Source organism: Rosa chinensis, chromosome 2 (genome assembly GCF_002994745.2).
Source record: "Rosa chinensis cultivar Old Blush chromosome 2, RchiOBHm-V2, whole genome shotgun sequence".
In the NCBI taxonomy this organism is placed as follows: Eukaryota; Viridiplantae; Streptophyta; class Magnoliopsida; order Rosales; family Rosaceae; genus Rosa; species Rosa chinensis.
In genome coordinates this window covers 8,011,508-8,025,831 of record NC_037089.1, presented here as the reverse complement: position 1 = coordinate 8,025,831, position 14,324 = coordinate 8,011,508, and the positions used below count along the sequence as shown (strand labels likewise).

The 14,324-nt window shown below is 46.5% G+C and overlaps 1 protein-coding gene across 1 annotated transcript; it reads left to right on the top strand.

Moving 5' to 3' along the window:
• Positions 1-1,094: 1,094 nt before the first annotated feature.
• Positions 1,095-3,218, top strand: LOC112183605. Its single transcript, XM_040513221.1, has 6 exons — positions 1,095-1,148; positions 1,271-1,352; positions 2,340-2,395; positions 2,518-2,679; positions 2,837-2,917; positions 3,183-3,218. The coding sequence occupies exons 1-6, from the start codon at positions 1,098-1,100 to the stop codon at positions 3,216-3,218; spliced, it is 468 nt and encodes a 155-aa protein (XP_040369155.1). The 5' UTR covers positions 1,095-1,097.
• The last annotated feature ends 11,106 nt before the right edge of the window (positions 3,219-14,324 follow it).

Sequence of the window (14,324 nt, the reverse complement as noted above, 5' to 3'; positions counted from 1 at the left end):
ATGGCATCAGTAGCTCCCAGAGCTGGGAACTGAAACACCTCAGTCCCACATCGAAAACAAAGAGAAGAACCTCATATTCCTCACCTATAAAAGGTTCTCTCCTCTCTCCTCATTAAGCACGCATTCAATACTTACCTACTATTACTTTGTCAGCATAAATACATTGACTAACTTAGGCATCGGAGAGTTGAAGACCGCCCAGCGCGGTCTCCCTCTGACGCCCCTTTGTATTTTACTTGACAGGTAGCGGAAGCTGTGATAGCATCACGAGTATCGATCCGCCCACCGGATCAGCGTTAACAAAGGTTCAGCTACCGCCGAACTTTTAGACATTAACAGTAGGATTGCAACAGTGAATGGTCCTGGCCTGGAAGCGAAAAGTGGATTTGAAATTGGTGCCGGGGTGCTTGACTCCGCTCGGGTTAACCTTTGCTCCAACTGCTGCATCCTTTCCAGTATTTGAGCGGTTGCATCGCCAGTGGGGCTTGGCCAGGCACTCCGCTGGACCGATCCCCGCCTAGGAACGGGCTGGTTTCCCTCGGTTCTTGCCCTAGGTCTCGAGCGGTGGGGCTGCAACGATGATTCTGCCTCCTGCTCTAACATTAACTGGGGCACGGGGGGCGGCCCCATCCCCAATAGCTCTGGTGGGTCCAGCGGGACCTGCATATGTACAATTGGTGTTGGTATTAATGCACCGGTACTAGGTCGGCTGTGCCTATTTCTGACATTCCAGTAAATATATTTGCAGGATTTCCAGCAGAAGGCTTTCGATCCTTGCTATTGGTCACTGATCTCTATAGGCCCCAGTGGTGAAGCAATGTTTCATCAACTCTAATCTCTTGTTTTCAGGGTTCTCTCTCTCTCTCTCTCTCTCTATTGATTGATTGGAGGATAGAAGAGCCAACGTAAATTTTTACAACTTACTTCTTTTTAGTGAGCTACGACGAAATTTTGGGATGCTTCTATGCCTTTTTTTTTGTCACAAACCCATTTCTTTGATAAATTGTGAGGAAGGTTTGGGAATCAGGGTGAGAGATTGTGATCAGTTACTTTAACTGCAATCAGATATCGATCAGTAGTCTATTTAGTTGCAAGCTATGAATGGGGGATACTATAAAGAGGACAATATCCCCTGCCAGATTGAAGAGGTTATTAGATTTTAATTTCACAACAAAGAGTACTTGTATTGTTACCGCTTTGCATTGTTTTTTTTTTGCACTGTTTTATGCAGCTAGGATATCATTTGTTCTTCTTGCTTTTCAATTTGTAGGGTCTCTTCTTGGGTTCTTTTGGAGCTGCAAATGACGAGGAAGAACTGAACAGGTTGAACATTACTCACATTTTGACAGTGGGTAGTGCAATGCCTCCTGCATATCCAAATGATTATGTCTATAAGGTTTTAAAAGATGGGAACATTCTTCTGTGCTGTGGTGAATAAGTTAATTATCTTCTTTTCGTGTTTTTTTTTTCCTGGGAATGTCTTTTGGCTTTTAAACCAGAGTCTACGTTTTTGAGATAATTTCCTTTAATCTAGTCTCCTAGTTTCTTATTTCTTGCACTCAGTCTACTACTCGTGTTATCTAACCATTTGTTTTGTATAGCTGAGATGATCCTTTAGCTTTTAAAATTTTTTGCATCATATCTTTTCCTATAAAATATAAATAGTTCTCCTTTGGTATAGTCTGTTCTCACACATGAGAAGGCATTCTGCAGTACTTTTCCCACTTCATTATGGCCCGTTCTCACCAGCCTTTACATCATGACAATCCCTCAGAACTCCATATAAGTATCTAATGCCTTGAACCTATGAGCGTTTCTGAACCCTTTAAAACATAAGTTTGATATTGTTTCAAGCAAAGGTGGACTTCTGGAACTGAAATTTCTTTTTACTTTATGATGCTTTTTCAAAATTGAGGTAGTTTCTGACGGACCAAGTACGAACATAAAACAGCACTTTGATGAGTGTTTCGATTACATTGAGGAAGCTAAAAGATCTGGTGGCAGTGTGCTGGTTCATTGCTTTGTGGGAAGATCCAGAAGGTTTTGTCTCCCTGTCTACATTATTCCTGTTTCAGATTATTGACTCATTTGTAGTGACACGTATATCATGGATCTGATGACCGCACACTGTTGATAACTGATAAGTCCCATAAAATGTGAACCCCTGAAGTATACTTCTACTGATCTCTTTCTTGTAAAATTGACATAATACAATTTGCAAGGAGCTTTTAGGATTAGTTTCTGATAAGGAGTCCCATACTCAAAAAGTCAAGCCAGTAAGCTACTCTTTTTAATTCTATTTTTCTTTCCTAATGCAATTTTTACTCCTTTGGTTTCAGGGGCAATGACGGCTTTGCTTCGAAATCTTGATCATTGCATCTCAAGCTATTCATTTGTAAGTTCAATTCATCTCCTGGAGTTTGAGAATAAACCGTCATTGATATGTATGGATCAAAACATAAAATATAACTAGATCTTAGAAATGTTGATGAAATGAATTATCTCACGTGTTTGTAGGTTATACGAAAATCTGAGATAGAGGATGCAGAGGAATGCTTCAAACTTTTTTCTTTGGAAGAGGCGGCTAAATTTGACGAAGTGACCCTTGCCAATGTGAACAACTTCAAAAAGCGCTCAAAAAACCAGTCACCTAATGCAATCCACAAAGAATATATAGTGGTAAGATCCAGATAAGTCTGCATCATTTCTATTGTTTTGATTTGAGTTGGCTAGTTCTAGGATGGTTCAGCACACAGGCTTGGAAATGTTATTCTTTTCTCTCTCGTTAAATTTTGATGATCAGCTTACAATTTTGGTGGCTACTGATGGAGAACAGAAGTTGCCCACCATCAGTGGCACTCATGACTTGAAGAAAGCATTACATAAACTTGGAGCCATTTCCTTGAACAAAATAATGGTAAGAACACAATTACTTCTAGTGGTAACTTCAAGTTTCTCCTTTAGATAGGTTTTTATTCTCATTTTGGTTTCTGCTCAAGAAGAATTGTCAGTTGCAAATAAACTAGAAAAAACATAACTGGATACACATTTCATTTGTCAAATCCAGCTCATGTTTCACTCCCTATTACACTCTTTCTTTTAGTTTTCTCATTGCAAAAGTTAACAGAGTAGAACTTTCTTGTTTCCATGAATAACACAATTCTGGATATTGTTGTTGGCAGATGATTTCTTCCAAGGAAGCAAGCTGCTTGTCATAGAGGAAAAGCAAGCCCTGCAAGCTTACTGCTTCCCATATATGGAACAATTGTTATATTTATACAAGTCCATGTCTTGTATACCATATCTTGTATGGTGCAAGTCTTTTGGCATCTCTGAAATTATACCGTCCAGATTTGTGCTACTTTATTCCAATTTTCAACCAGGTTTATTTTTTGTTGTATGGAAATATGGAATAAGCACATTGAACTTATTTGTTTGAGATGATGTTTAACAAAATTGATAATCGCAAAATGCCTAACAAAAACTGTTGTATGAGCCATCTAACTATAATACTATAAGGACTAAAAGAACGAGAAAGTCATTATCCAGTAAAACAACAAACAACAGTTTTTTAGAGAAATCTATAGTATCAGCAATAGATGGACAATAGGATTTACGAATACATATTGTCTGACTAAGCCTTCAGACAACAGCAAGCATATAAGCCCCTGTTGTCTGGCACAGCCTTCAGACAACAGCAAGAATATAAGCCCCTGTTGTCTGGCACAGCATTCAGACAACAGCAAGCATATAAGCCCCTGTTGTCTGGTACAATTCAGACAACAGTAAGTATATAAGCCGCTGTTGTTCTTTGTGGTATTCAGACAACAGACTGGGTAGTAACTGCTGTTGTATTAAATTTTCTCAGACGACAGTTGTACATACCTCCAACAATATGGAGTATTTGCTATCTCACCAAGCATAAGTAACACCCTCTTTGGGACACCCACAAGCCATGGTGGGGCCCAACCGCTAGTCGCAAATCCAACGCCGGGAAGCCACCTTTCCGGCCTTGCAAAGTTGCCCTCACAAACTAGGCTTTCTACACTAGAATAGTTGTTACTTGTCCCACATCGAAAACAATGTAAAGGAGATGGCTTCCTTCACCTATAAAAGGAATGCCTCCTCCCACTTAAACACGATCCAATCCCATTACATCTCTTGTAATCTTGTTAGGCCGCACGGCTCGACACACTAGTATAAGCTTTCAAGTGGACGTAGTCTCCCGCTAAGGCGGGAGGTGAACCACTATACTTCGCTTGTGTCACACACTCTCTCTCTCTCTCTCATTCTTTATCGTTATTTAGATCCCCACGGATCTAAGCATTAACATTGGCGCCGTCTGTGGGAAGCCGACACATTGGCTTCGTCACCTTCCATGAGCTAAGTCTGCTTAGCGAAGCTCAAAAGAGTTATTTCTTCTCTTCTTTGAGTTATCAAAATTACTCACTGCCATTTTCTTTTTTCCTTTGAATTATTATATAAACTGCTGGCAAGCATGGCACCCAGCCCCATCCTTGGCAGTAACAAAATTTTTCAAACATAAATTTGTTCCCAGTGCTTGCAAGGTTGCAAGGTTTCAACGCTCGTTCAAACATCAGATTGGGGATGGTCAACTCTGGTCAACGGCGGTAAAAAAAGGTCACCGCTGAACTATTCAAAAAAAAAAAAAAAAAAAAAAAAAACTTGGCGGCAAAACCTCTGGACACCCAGCGATTTCATCTGGACACCCCACTTCTTCGCTGCTCTCCGCTCCGCCACACTTCTTCAGCGGGTAAAACTCCGCTAGGCACTGCCAAAGCTTTACTGGCAAAACCAGCAAGCTTTGCTGCCGGCCACAAAACAAACTGCAATTGATATGGGCACCCAACTCTTCGTCACCATCAGCTCTCTGTCAAGCAACCTTCATCACCGCCGAGCTCAACAAGATCAGAAAGTCTTGCACCACCAACCTTCATCATCGGCACTTCGTCAAGTACTCAAGAGACCATCTTCCGCTACAGAGTACCGCCAGCAGCAGCGGCTTCGCCGGAGAAAATTTTCCGCTGGGCAACCTCCGCCGAGCTTCTCCGCTGAGTTTCACCGCCAGGCCTGGCAGCTCTGCCAAGTCCGACAACAGCTTCCGCCAGGAAATCCTCCGCTAAGCACATCCAGCGGCATATTCTTCCACTCCTTCCGCCAATATCCGTCAGCGGACCTCCTCCGCTGCACTCCAGCTCCGCCGAGCTCCAGGCACCGCTGACCGAGCTCCGTCGAATGCTCCAACCAGCGCTAAAGCATGCTTCCCAGCTACACCGCCAGTGACACCGCTAGGGAGTACCTCCGCCAGCGGCAACGCCGGCATCCTCCGCCAATCATTGTCAGCGGTAGCTCTCTTCCGCTAGGCTCCATCAGTTGCAATGGTCGCTGGAGCCAGCACCGCCAACTTCAACTGCTCCGCTACTCTACATCAGCGGAACCTCTCTTCCACTCAGCTCCGCTCCAACCTCCGCTAGACACTAGCAAGCAACACCGCCAAACTTTGGAGCTCCGCCGCTGGCTAAAAAACACCGCTAGCCACTCTCCCTGAGAACCAACCTTTGCTCCGCCGGACAAACCGCTAGACAGCAATGCCTCAGCCGAGCCCAAATTCATGGCTGTATCCGCCGAACTGTGCACCGCCAAACTATGGCCAGTGGCACCATCACCGTCAGCAGAAAAGCAAGGCTAACATCAGCACCACCGCCGATCTCGATAACACCATCCTCCGCCCAGCAAGGTTAACCCAGCAGCAATCACATAAACAAGTGCAAGGCAAATGCAAACACGTCAAGCAATATTTGCATTACGCCTCCGCCAAATGCAAGGCACCGCCAGGCGGTGACCACAAAGCTCGATCTCCGCTGAGCTTTCTCCGCCGAGCACCATGCTCCGCTCCGCTGGACTGTTCACCGCCGGCATCTTCCGCCAGGCTCTGCCAGGTTGCAAGACCACGAGCAAAGATCCGCTCCGCCAACCAGCTGCCACCGCTAGCTATCTTCCGCCGAACTCCGAGCCTCCGCCGAGCTCAAGGTCACGGCCACCTCAGCTGAGCTCTAGTCCTCCGCCGAGCCTCCGCTAGTAGGACAAGCCTCCGCTAAGCACCGAGATAGTCCTCCGCTCCTCTGGACAAAGGCTCCACTCAGCCGTCCAAGAGCTCCGCTGGCCGACATCCGCTAACCACGCTCCGCTGAGTTCCGAGTCCGCCAAACTCCGAGTCTTCACCAGCGGCAGAACCTCCTCCAGCCGGAAACCGCTGGCCAAAACTACTCCAGCTGACTAAAGCACCGCTAGCCTCCACCGCTGAGTGAAACACCTTCGAGCACCTCTGCTTCATTCAGTTCCAAGTCTCCACCGAGCTCCAAATGCTCCACTGAGTTCCAAGACCACCGCCGGCCACCACCGTTGACCGAGCAGCTCCACCGCCAAACTTCTTCAGCGGCACCGCCGATATGGGTCAGTAGCAACGTCAAACTCAGGATAGCAGCAGGCCCAAGCTGCAGACTCTAGCGACAGGCACCAGCGGCAAAAACCCGACCTTCCAGCACGCCAGCGCTCAGGTCAGCGGCAAGTCAAACCCCACGCCTCAGTTGGCAGTAGCGGCGGAGCTCCAATTAGGGGAAAAGCCAAAACCCAGCTGCTGCTTTCTTCCGCTAAGATCCGTCGCCGGAACCAGCAGCGGTCGCCAGCCCCGCTAAACCTCAATGGCTCCGCTAATCTCCGTCAGCGGTACTTTCTCCCGCTAGTCACCGTCAGCGGCAACCCTCTTCCGCTAAACTCCATCAGCGGGCAACCGCCAACCGCCACTCTTCCAGCCAACGGTAACTCAGCGCCAGCAGTAGAAACTCCAGCGCATAAACCCAGCAGTGACCAGGGGTCCAGCGGCACAACCAGGCGACGAGAACAAGCCTAATCTAGCGTTCAGTCTGATAGTGTTCAACCACAAGTCAACCCAGTTTCTGGCCTTCGGCGTTCAAACGCACTGCACTAGTAAGGAGACTTGCAACCGTGGAATACACACACTGATCTGAATACTCTTTCAACGCATACTCATCGCACCTCAGACATCACTCGAGCGTTGAGCGATAAATACTCCAGTCATTCATCACCGCTCACATGAGAATGGCACCCACTGTGAACTTCACAACATAGCTCCCTGATGCATGGCACTCATCGATGAAAACGACAGATAAGTTCTCCATTCATCAAAACTTCAAACACGTGAATTTCACGACTCCATATTCATTTATATCTTCACACATGGCCTATCAAACACGTAGCACATTGACAGTTGACAAATCCTTTACACGTAGCCTCAAACGCTACGCACAAATCAATATGTGCTATTTAATCAATTACTTGGTTGCTAGTGGCCGCATATATACTCCCTTATTATATTTAAGCATTCACTGCATTGATTATCATGTAGCCTCCAAAATTGAACAGACACCATCTACCACTTCGTCTCTGCCACTCTTTTGTCTTGTTCTAAAGAGTACTTTATGTAATCACCATATCAAAAACTATACTCACTGAGAAGCAATTGCCATGCATCAATTAGGGCTGCACATGCATATGTGCTACGTATCCAGGCCTTTAATTTATAAATTACAAGGGAATCTAAACATATCTTACTCTCCCAGCAAGAATAAGTCGAAATTCTAAATTACTTTCAATTATCTACGACCTCATGCTCGGGTAATTGTGTCATGTTCATCTACTACATTCCAAAATGGATACATGTAATCAAATATGTCATTTTGCCATCAACGAATACTTCGTTTATACACTTTGCTTATAATTTTATCAAAGTACACATGCAAATTATTGTTGTTGATTTTACAAATCCACATACTAATCATTTATTTTGTTTCAAGGAAATTCAACTATTTCTATGGAGCATTCAACCGCAACTACGAGTTGACGGACATTATCGGAATACTTTATCCGCCAAGCAATGGACCGTTATGCTCGACATAAGATAAGTAACTATATCTTCCTTATCTTTTACGCTCTTGCAATTACAGCTACTACCATGCCAATACCATGCTTTTACTACTTCTAAGCATGCCTACAATATATCACACTTGGTATGCTTTTACATGCTTCCATAAACTTTTGAGCATGCCCACAACATTTCGTAGATTTGGCAACACTTTCTAGATCTCACATACTAGATATGCCATGCTTCACATACCGATCTCAAACGATCTGTAAGCAAGTTTACAATAATACATAACGTTATTAGCATCCACATTACAAGTACATGCTATACACATATGCCATGCTTCTATTTTAATTGCAAAATTAAATAAGTATGGGACACTCAAACAAAATTTTATTACTTGCTCTATGTGTTTATCATTTTTCAACCAAACCGCCAGGCGGTAAGGCAACGCCTCATAATGACAATGACCGCTAAGCGGCATTGCAGTCAAGTTTCTCCTTCGAGAAAACAGCTAGGGACTAGTTAACACAGCCCACGGCAGCCATTGATCCGGCAGTTAACCCCGACGTTTGGGTATCTAAGATTGGGCTCGCTACCCAACACCCTCTGCTCCGCGCAGCTCCCCTCATCAAACAATTTTCCGACCATCCGGAGGTCTATAGCCAGGAGTGGGGGACTCCTCGCAGGGCCTAGCAGGGGCCCACCCGAAAGGGCAAAAGCGTTCGCTCCAACAATTCTAGATGGACAACGCACTCGCACTAATTATGCTTGATATACGGCACAAAGCTACGCTTTGGTATCAACCCGCAAGGACACCCTCCTTGACTGGGGACTTCGGGGACTTGTACATACAGCCCAGCATAATTAGCAACGGTCACGCTCATGCCTCAGGGCATCACCTTCGAGCTACCCGTTAAATGCCTTCCCGGCACCCCCGAGCTTCCGCTCATGCCTTCCTGGCAACCCTTGAGCTTCCGCTCACGAGCTTTCCGCTCATGCCTTCCCGGCACCCACGAGCTTCCGCTCACGAGCTTCCCGCTCATGCCTTCCCGGCACCCCGAGCTTCCGTTCATGCCTTCCCGGCAACCCCGAGCTTCCGCTCACGAGCTTACCGCTCATGCCTTCTCGGCAACCCTGGAGCTTCCGCTCACGAGCTTCCCACTCATGCCTTCCCGGCAACTCACGAGCTTCCCGCTCATGCCTTCCCGGCAACCCACGAGCTTCCCGCTCATGCCTTCCCGACAACCCAGAGCTTCCCGCTCATGCCTTCCCGGCAACCCACGAGCTTCCGCTCATGCCTTCCCGGCAACCCACGAGCTTCCGCTCATGCCTTCCCGGCACCCCCGAGCTTCCGCTCATGCCTTCCCGGCAACCCACGAGCTTCCGCTCATGCCTTCCCGGCAACCCACGAGCTTCCGCTCATGCCTTCCCGGCACCCCCGAGCTTCCGCTCATGCCTTCCCAGCAACCCCGAGTGTTTCGCTCATGCCTGCCCGGCAATCCTCGAACTTTACACTCATGTCTACTCGACACACCACACGTTAATGGAACATTGAATTCTTCTACCATTTGTCGCTTGTGACAAATCGAATTCTTTTCACGTTCCATTAATACGAGCGACAACCAAACAAACACAAGCGTTCAAGCATTCAACACTCACGAATTACAAACGCTTACCTCCGCAACGCTCATACAACTTACATTTATCGTATGCAATCCATATGCTCACACGACCATACGCGTTCTCAAGTTTGTACGTCATAAGCGATCGTACTCAGCGCCATTCGAGTGTATACATCAACATGTATCATGCACCCCGTACGTTCGTATATGCCAACGCATATAAGTGCAACTCACATTTGTTGCCCAATGCAACGAGAATCCTACATATGCCTGTTTTTTGTCTTTGTTTTGCAGGTTCACGAGTCCCTTCTTGCTTACGGAGTTCGGGGACTTGTAGGGGCTCCGTGCCGCCCGGTTACTTATGCTTGATGACATCGTGGTTATAACTCCCCAACCAAGAAGCTCCTCTTACTTGGGGACTTCGGGGACTTGTACATACCTCCAACAATATGGAGTATTTGCTATCTCACCAAGCATGAGTAACACCCTCTTTGGGACACCCACAAGCCATGGTGGGGCCCAACCGCTACTTGCATCTTATAGCCCTATGTTCAAGCTACGCTACGGTATCCGGAAGTCGCAAATCCAACGCCGGGAAGCCACCTTTCCGGCCTTGCAAAGTTGCCCTCACAAACTAGGCTTTCTACACTAGAATAGTTGTTACTTGTCCCACATCGAAAACAATGTAAAGGAGATGGCTTCCTTCACCTATAAAAGGAATGCCTCCTCCCACTTAAACACGATCCAATCCCATTACATCTCTTGTAATCTTGTTAGGCCGCACGGCTCGACACACTAGTATAAGCTTTCAAGTGGACGTAGTCTCCCGCTAAGGCGGGAGGTGAACCACTATACTTCGCTTGTGTCACACACTCTCTCTCTCTCTCTCTCATTCTTTATCGTTAATTAGATCCCCACGGATCTAAGCATTAACAACAGTTTTCTGGTATTGTCTGATTCATATATCAGACGGCATTGAGATAGACAACAGCAAACCTTATACTCAGACGACAGTTTTTCACTGTCGTCTGATTGAAAAATTAGTGTAGTGAGATGAGGTGAAGAGTGCTCGGGACTCCGAGAAGGAAGCTGCAGAGTCTGTCACGTCATGGAAGGTGAGAGCAGAGAACCTGGAGGAGCACCTTCCTGTTGAAAGGCAAGAGGCCATTGCCGAGTACAAGGGCTCTCAAGAGCTTCTTGACATGCTCCTCGCTGCCCAAGACAGAGCCGTTATCACCAAGTATAAAGAGTGGGTGGCGGCCAGGTATATGGATGAAGCCAAGTTCAGGCGGGAACTTCTTGAAAAAAAGAAGAAAGAACAGGAGGCTGCATCCCAGGGAGATGCCGATGGTTCTCGAAGTACCGGGGCTGGGCAGCAGTAGTAACAGTAATTTTTTTTTCTTTTTTTGTAGAAATTGTCCTTATTTTGAACAATAGCTTGAAAACCGGTAGCCAAGGTTACTTTTTAATTCCTTGCTTGGTAGTCCAGGTTAATTTTTGCGAATGGTTATTTTTACAACTTGAATGGGAATTTGAAAGGAATTACAATTTCTACAATTTTATACCTTGTTTTAAGCGTTTGTGCTTACGTTACTTATTACCAGAATAGAGTAATTTGGCAACAGCTATTTATCCGGGATCGCCCGATGACTAAGGTGAAAATTCAAGAAATGGTCTGAATAATTCATTTTTCCAAGTACCACATGGTGGTTAATACAAAATGAGTACCCGATGGGTAGCTTGCCATAGCTATATGGTCAAAAAGCAAAAGCTAGGACAAGATGCTCCGGAAGCTACTTGTAATAGTAACGAAGGCGCTGTATATTCCACGAGTGTCGTGATACCACCCCGTCCATGTCTCAAATGTAGAAGGTCACGAGACCAATCTCCTCAACTATCTCATAGGGGCCTGTCCATGAAGAATCCAGTCCCCTGGGTTCTAGGTGGACCTGTTTCATGACCCAGTCCCCCAACTTCAGTGTCCGGAACTGTACCTTGGCATTGTTGTAACGAGCTATTCTCTGCTTATTTGCGAGATTATGCATGTGCGCCACACCCCTTCGTTCCTCAAGCAGATCAGCATCATGCTCTAGGCCCTCTGAGTTGGTACCCACGTCGAAGAATTCGATCCTCGGACTCTGGATTTGCGTTTCAATGGGGAGAACCGCTTCAGACCCAAAAGCCATGCAGAAAGGGGTCTCTCCTGTGGCCTCCGTCGCCGTGATCCTGATAGCCCACAACACCTCCGGGAGTTTAGAAGCCCAAAGACCCTTAGCTTCATCGAGCTTCTTCTTCAGTATCTTGTTGACAGCTTCAACTTGACCGTTGGTCTGGGGGTGAGCCGGGGATGCATAGCGGATTCTAGTACCCAGGTTCTCAGTGTAAGCCCTTAGTTCATCATTGTCAAATTGGGTGCCATTGTCCGTGACTATAGTGTCCGGGACTCCAAACCTGCAGTAAATGTTTTTTCACAGGAAGTTTTTCACTTTTTACTTGGTGATAGCGACAAGAGGTTCTGCCTCTACCCACTTTGTTTGGTAGTCGACAGCTACAATGGCGTATTTGAATTGTCCCACTGCTGTGGGAAGCTTACCGATCAGGTCCAGGCCCCATTGGCATAATGGCCAAGGTGCAAGGAGGATGGAGAGGGCAATGGGCGGTGCCCTTGGGATGTTTGCATACATTTGGCACTTATGGCAAGAACTAGATATTGTTTGAGCTTGGGCCGACATGGTTGGCCAGAAGTATCCTGCCCTCAGGGTCTTATGTGCAAGAGACCAGGCCCCTGCATGGTTACCGCATACACCAGCGTGTATGTCCTTCATTATTTTGTGATCGTCCTCTGGTGTCACACACTTCAGGTTGGGGAAGCAATGACCTCTCCTGTATAACTTTCCATTCATGATCGTGTATCGAGCTGACCTTAAATGGAGTCGCGAGGCCTCAACCTTATTGTCCGGGGTTAGACTGTCCACCATGTATTTCAAAATTGGATCCATCCAGGAGGCAGTGTGGTCCACCATGAATATTTCTGACACAGTTTTAGAAGTGCTCGGTTTTTCTAGTATTTAGACCTTGGTAGCCCCGTAGGTAAGACTTGGAGAAGTTACTGCAATCTTAGCAAGGGCGTCTGCCTTGTCATTCTCTGATCTTGGTATTTAGGTGATATTGTAGAAGGTAAATCTCTGAACTAGTGCCCGGGCTAGGGCCTGGTAAGAGGACATGTGGGGCTCCTTTGCCTCGAAATTACCGCTAACCTGGTTCACAACTAACTGGGAATCGCTGAAGATACTAATGTGCTGGACGCCTAGTTCCTGAGCGATCTGTAGACCTGCTATGAGTGCCTCGTATTCTGGGGCATTGTTGGATGCCTTGAAGGCAAACTTGAGGGCGTACTCGTAGACTTGATCGTCTGGGCTGATTAGCAAGATACCGGCGCCACTTGTCTTTTTGTTAGATGCTCCATCGACATACAATCGCCAAGTGCTAGGTTGGGGTGGATTCGGGGCTGGCGGTTCAGGTGATCCCGGGGGTGGATCTTGAGGGGGGATCAGCTCAGAAATAAAATCTATCGCTGCTTGGCCCTTAATAGCTGTCCGGGGTTGGTATTTGATGTCGAACTCCCCCAATTTGATGTCCCATTTAATTAATCTTCCCGATGTCTCTGGCTTCTGCAAAACCTGCCTCAATGGGTGATTAGTGAAAACAGTGATTGAATGTGCCTGAAAGTAGTGTCTTAGCTTCTGGGCCGATACTAGGAGGGCCAATGCTATCTTTTCAATATCCAGGTACCTGGATTCGGCACCAGTGTAACCTTTCCCAGCATAGTACACTGGGTACTTGCAATCAGAATCTCGTCTAATCAAAGCTGAGCTTATGGCTGTAGAAGATGTCGCGAGGTATATGTAAAGCATTTCTCCGGGAACGGGTTTGTAAAGCAGTAGTACCGCTACCAAGTATGCCTTCAGGCTGAGAAAAGCAGCCTCGTGCTCTGCAGACCAGGCTACTACCTCCACGTGTTGGGTTTTTAGTAACTTGAAGAAAGGAGTGGACTTGTCTGTGAGTCTTGAAATGAACCTTGACAGGGCGGCCACTTTACTTGTAAGGGACTGGACATCGTTCCGGTAAGTGGGGGATATCATGTCTAATATAGCCTGCACCTTTTTCAGGTTAGCTTCTATTCCTATGTGGCTGATGATGTACCCGAGGAACCTCCCGACCTCGACATCGAAAATGCACTTCTGTGGATTTAGGTTCATACCGTTGCGTAATATGATGGAGAATACGATCGATAGGTTGGTTACGTGGTCTTCTGCGGTTAGACTTTTGACCAGCATATCGTCCACGTATACCTCCATGATGGTCCCGTTGACATCTACAAACATGGAGTTGACAAGTCGCTGATAAGTAGCACCTGCGTTTTTCAATCCGAAAGGCATGACCGGGTAACAATATAGACCTTTGTCTGTGATGAAAGAGGTGTGCTCCTCGTCTACGGGGTTCATTCATATCTGATTGTACCCGCTGAATACATTCATGAAGCTGAGTAACCGGTACCCAGCGGTGGAGTCGATTAATTGGTCAATTCGTGGGAGAGGGAAGCTGTCCTTTGGGCATTCCCTATTGAGATTCATATAGTCTACACACATACGCCATGACCTCGATGTCTTCTTTGGTACCATGACCACTTTAGCTAACCACCGGGGATACGTCACTTCTCTAACAAAATTGATGGC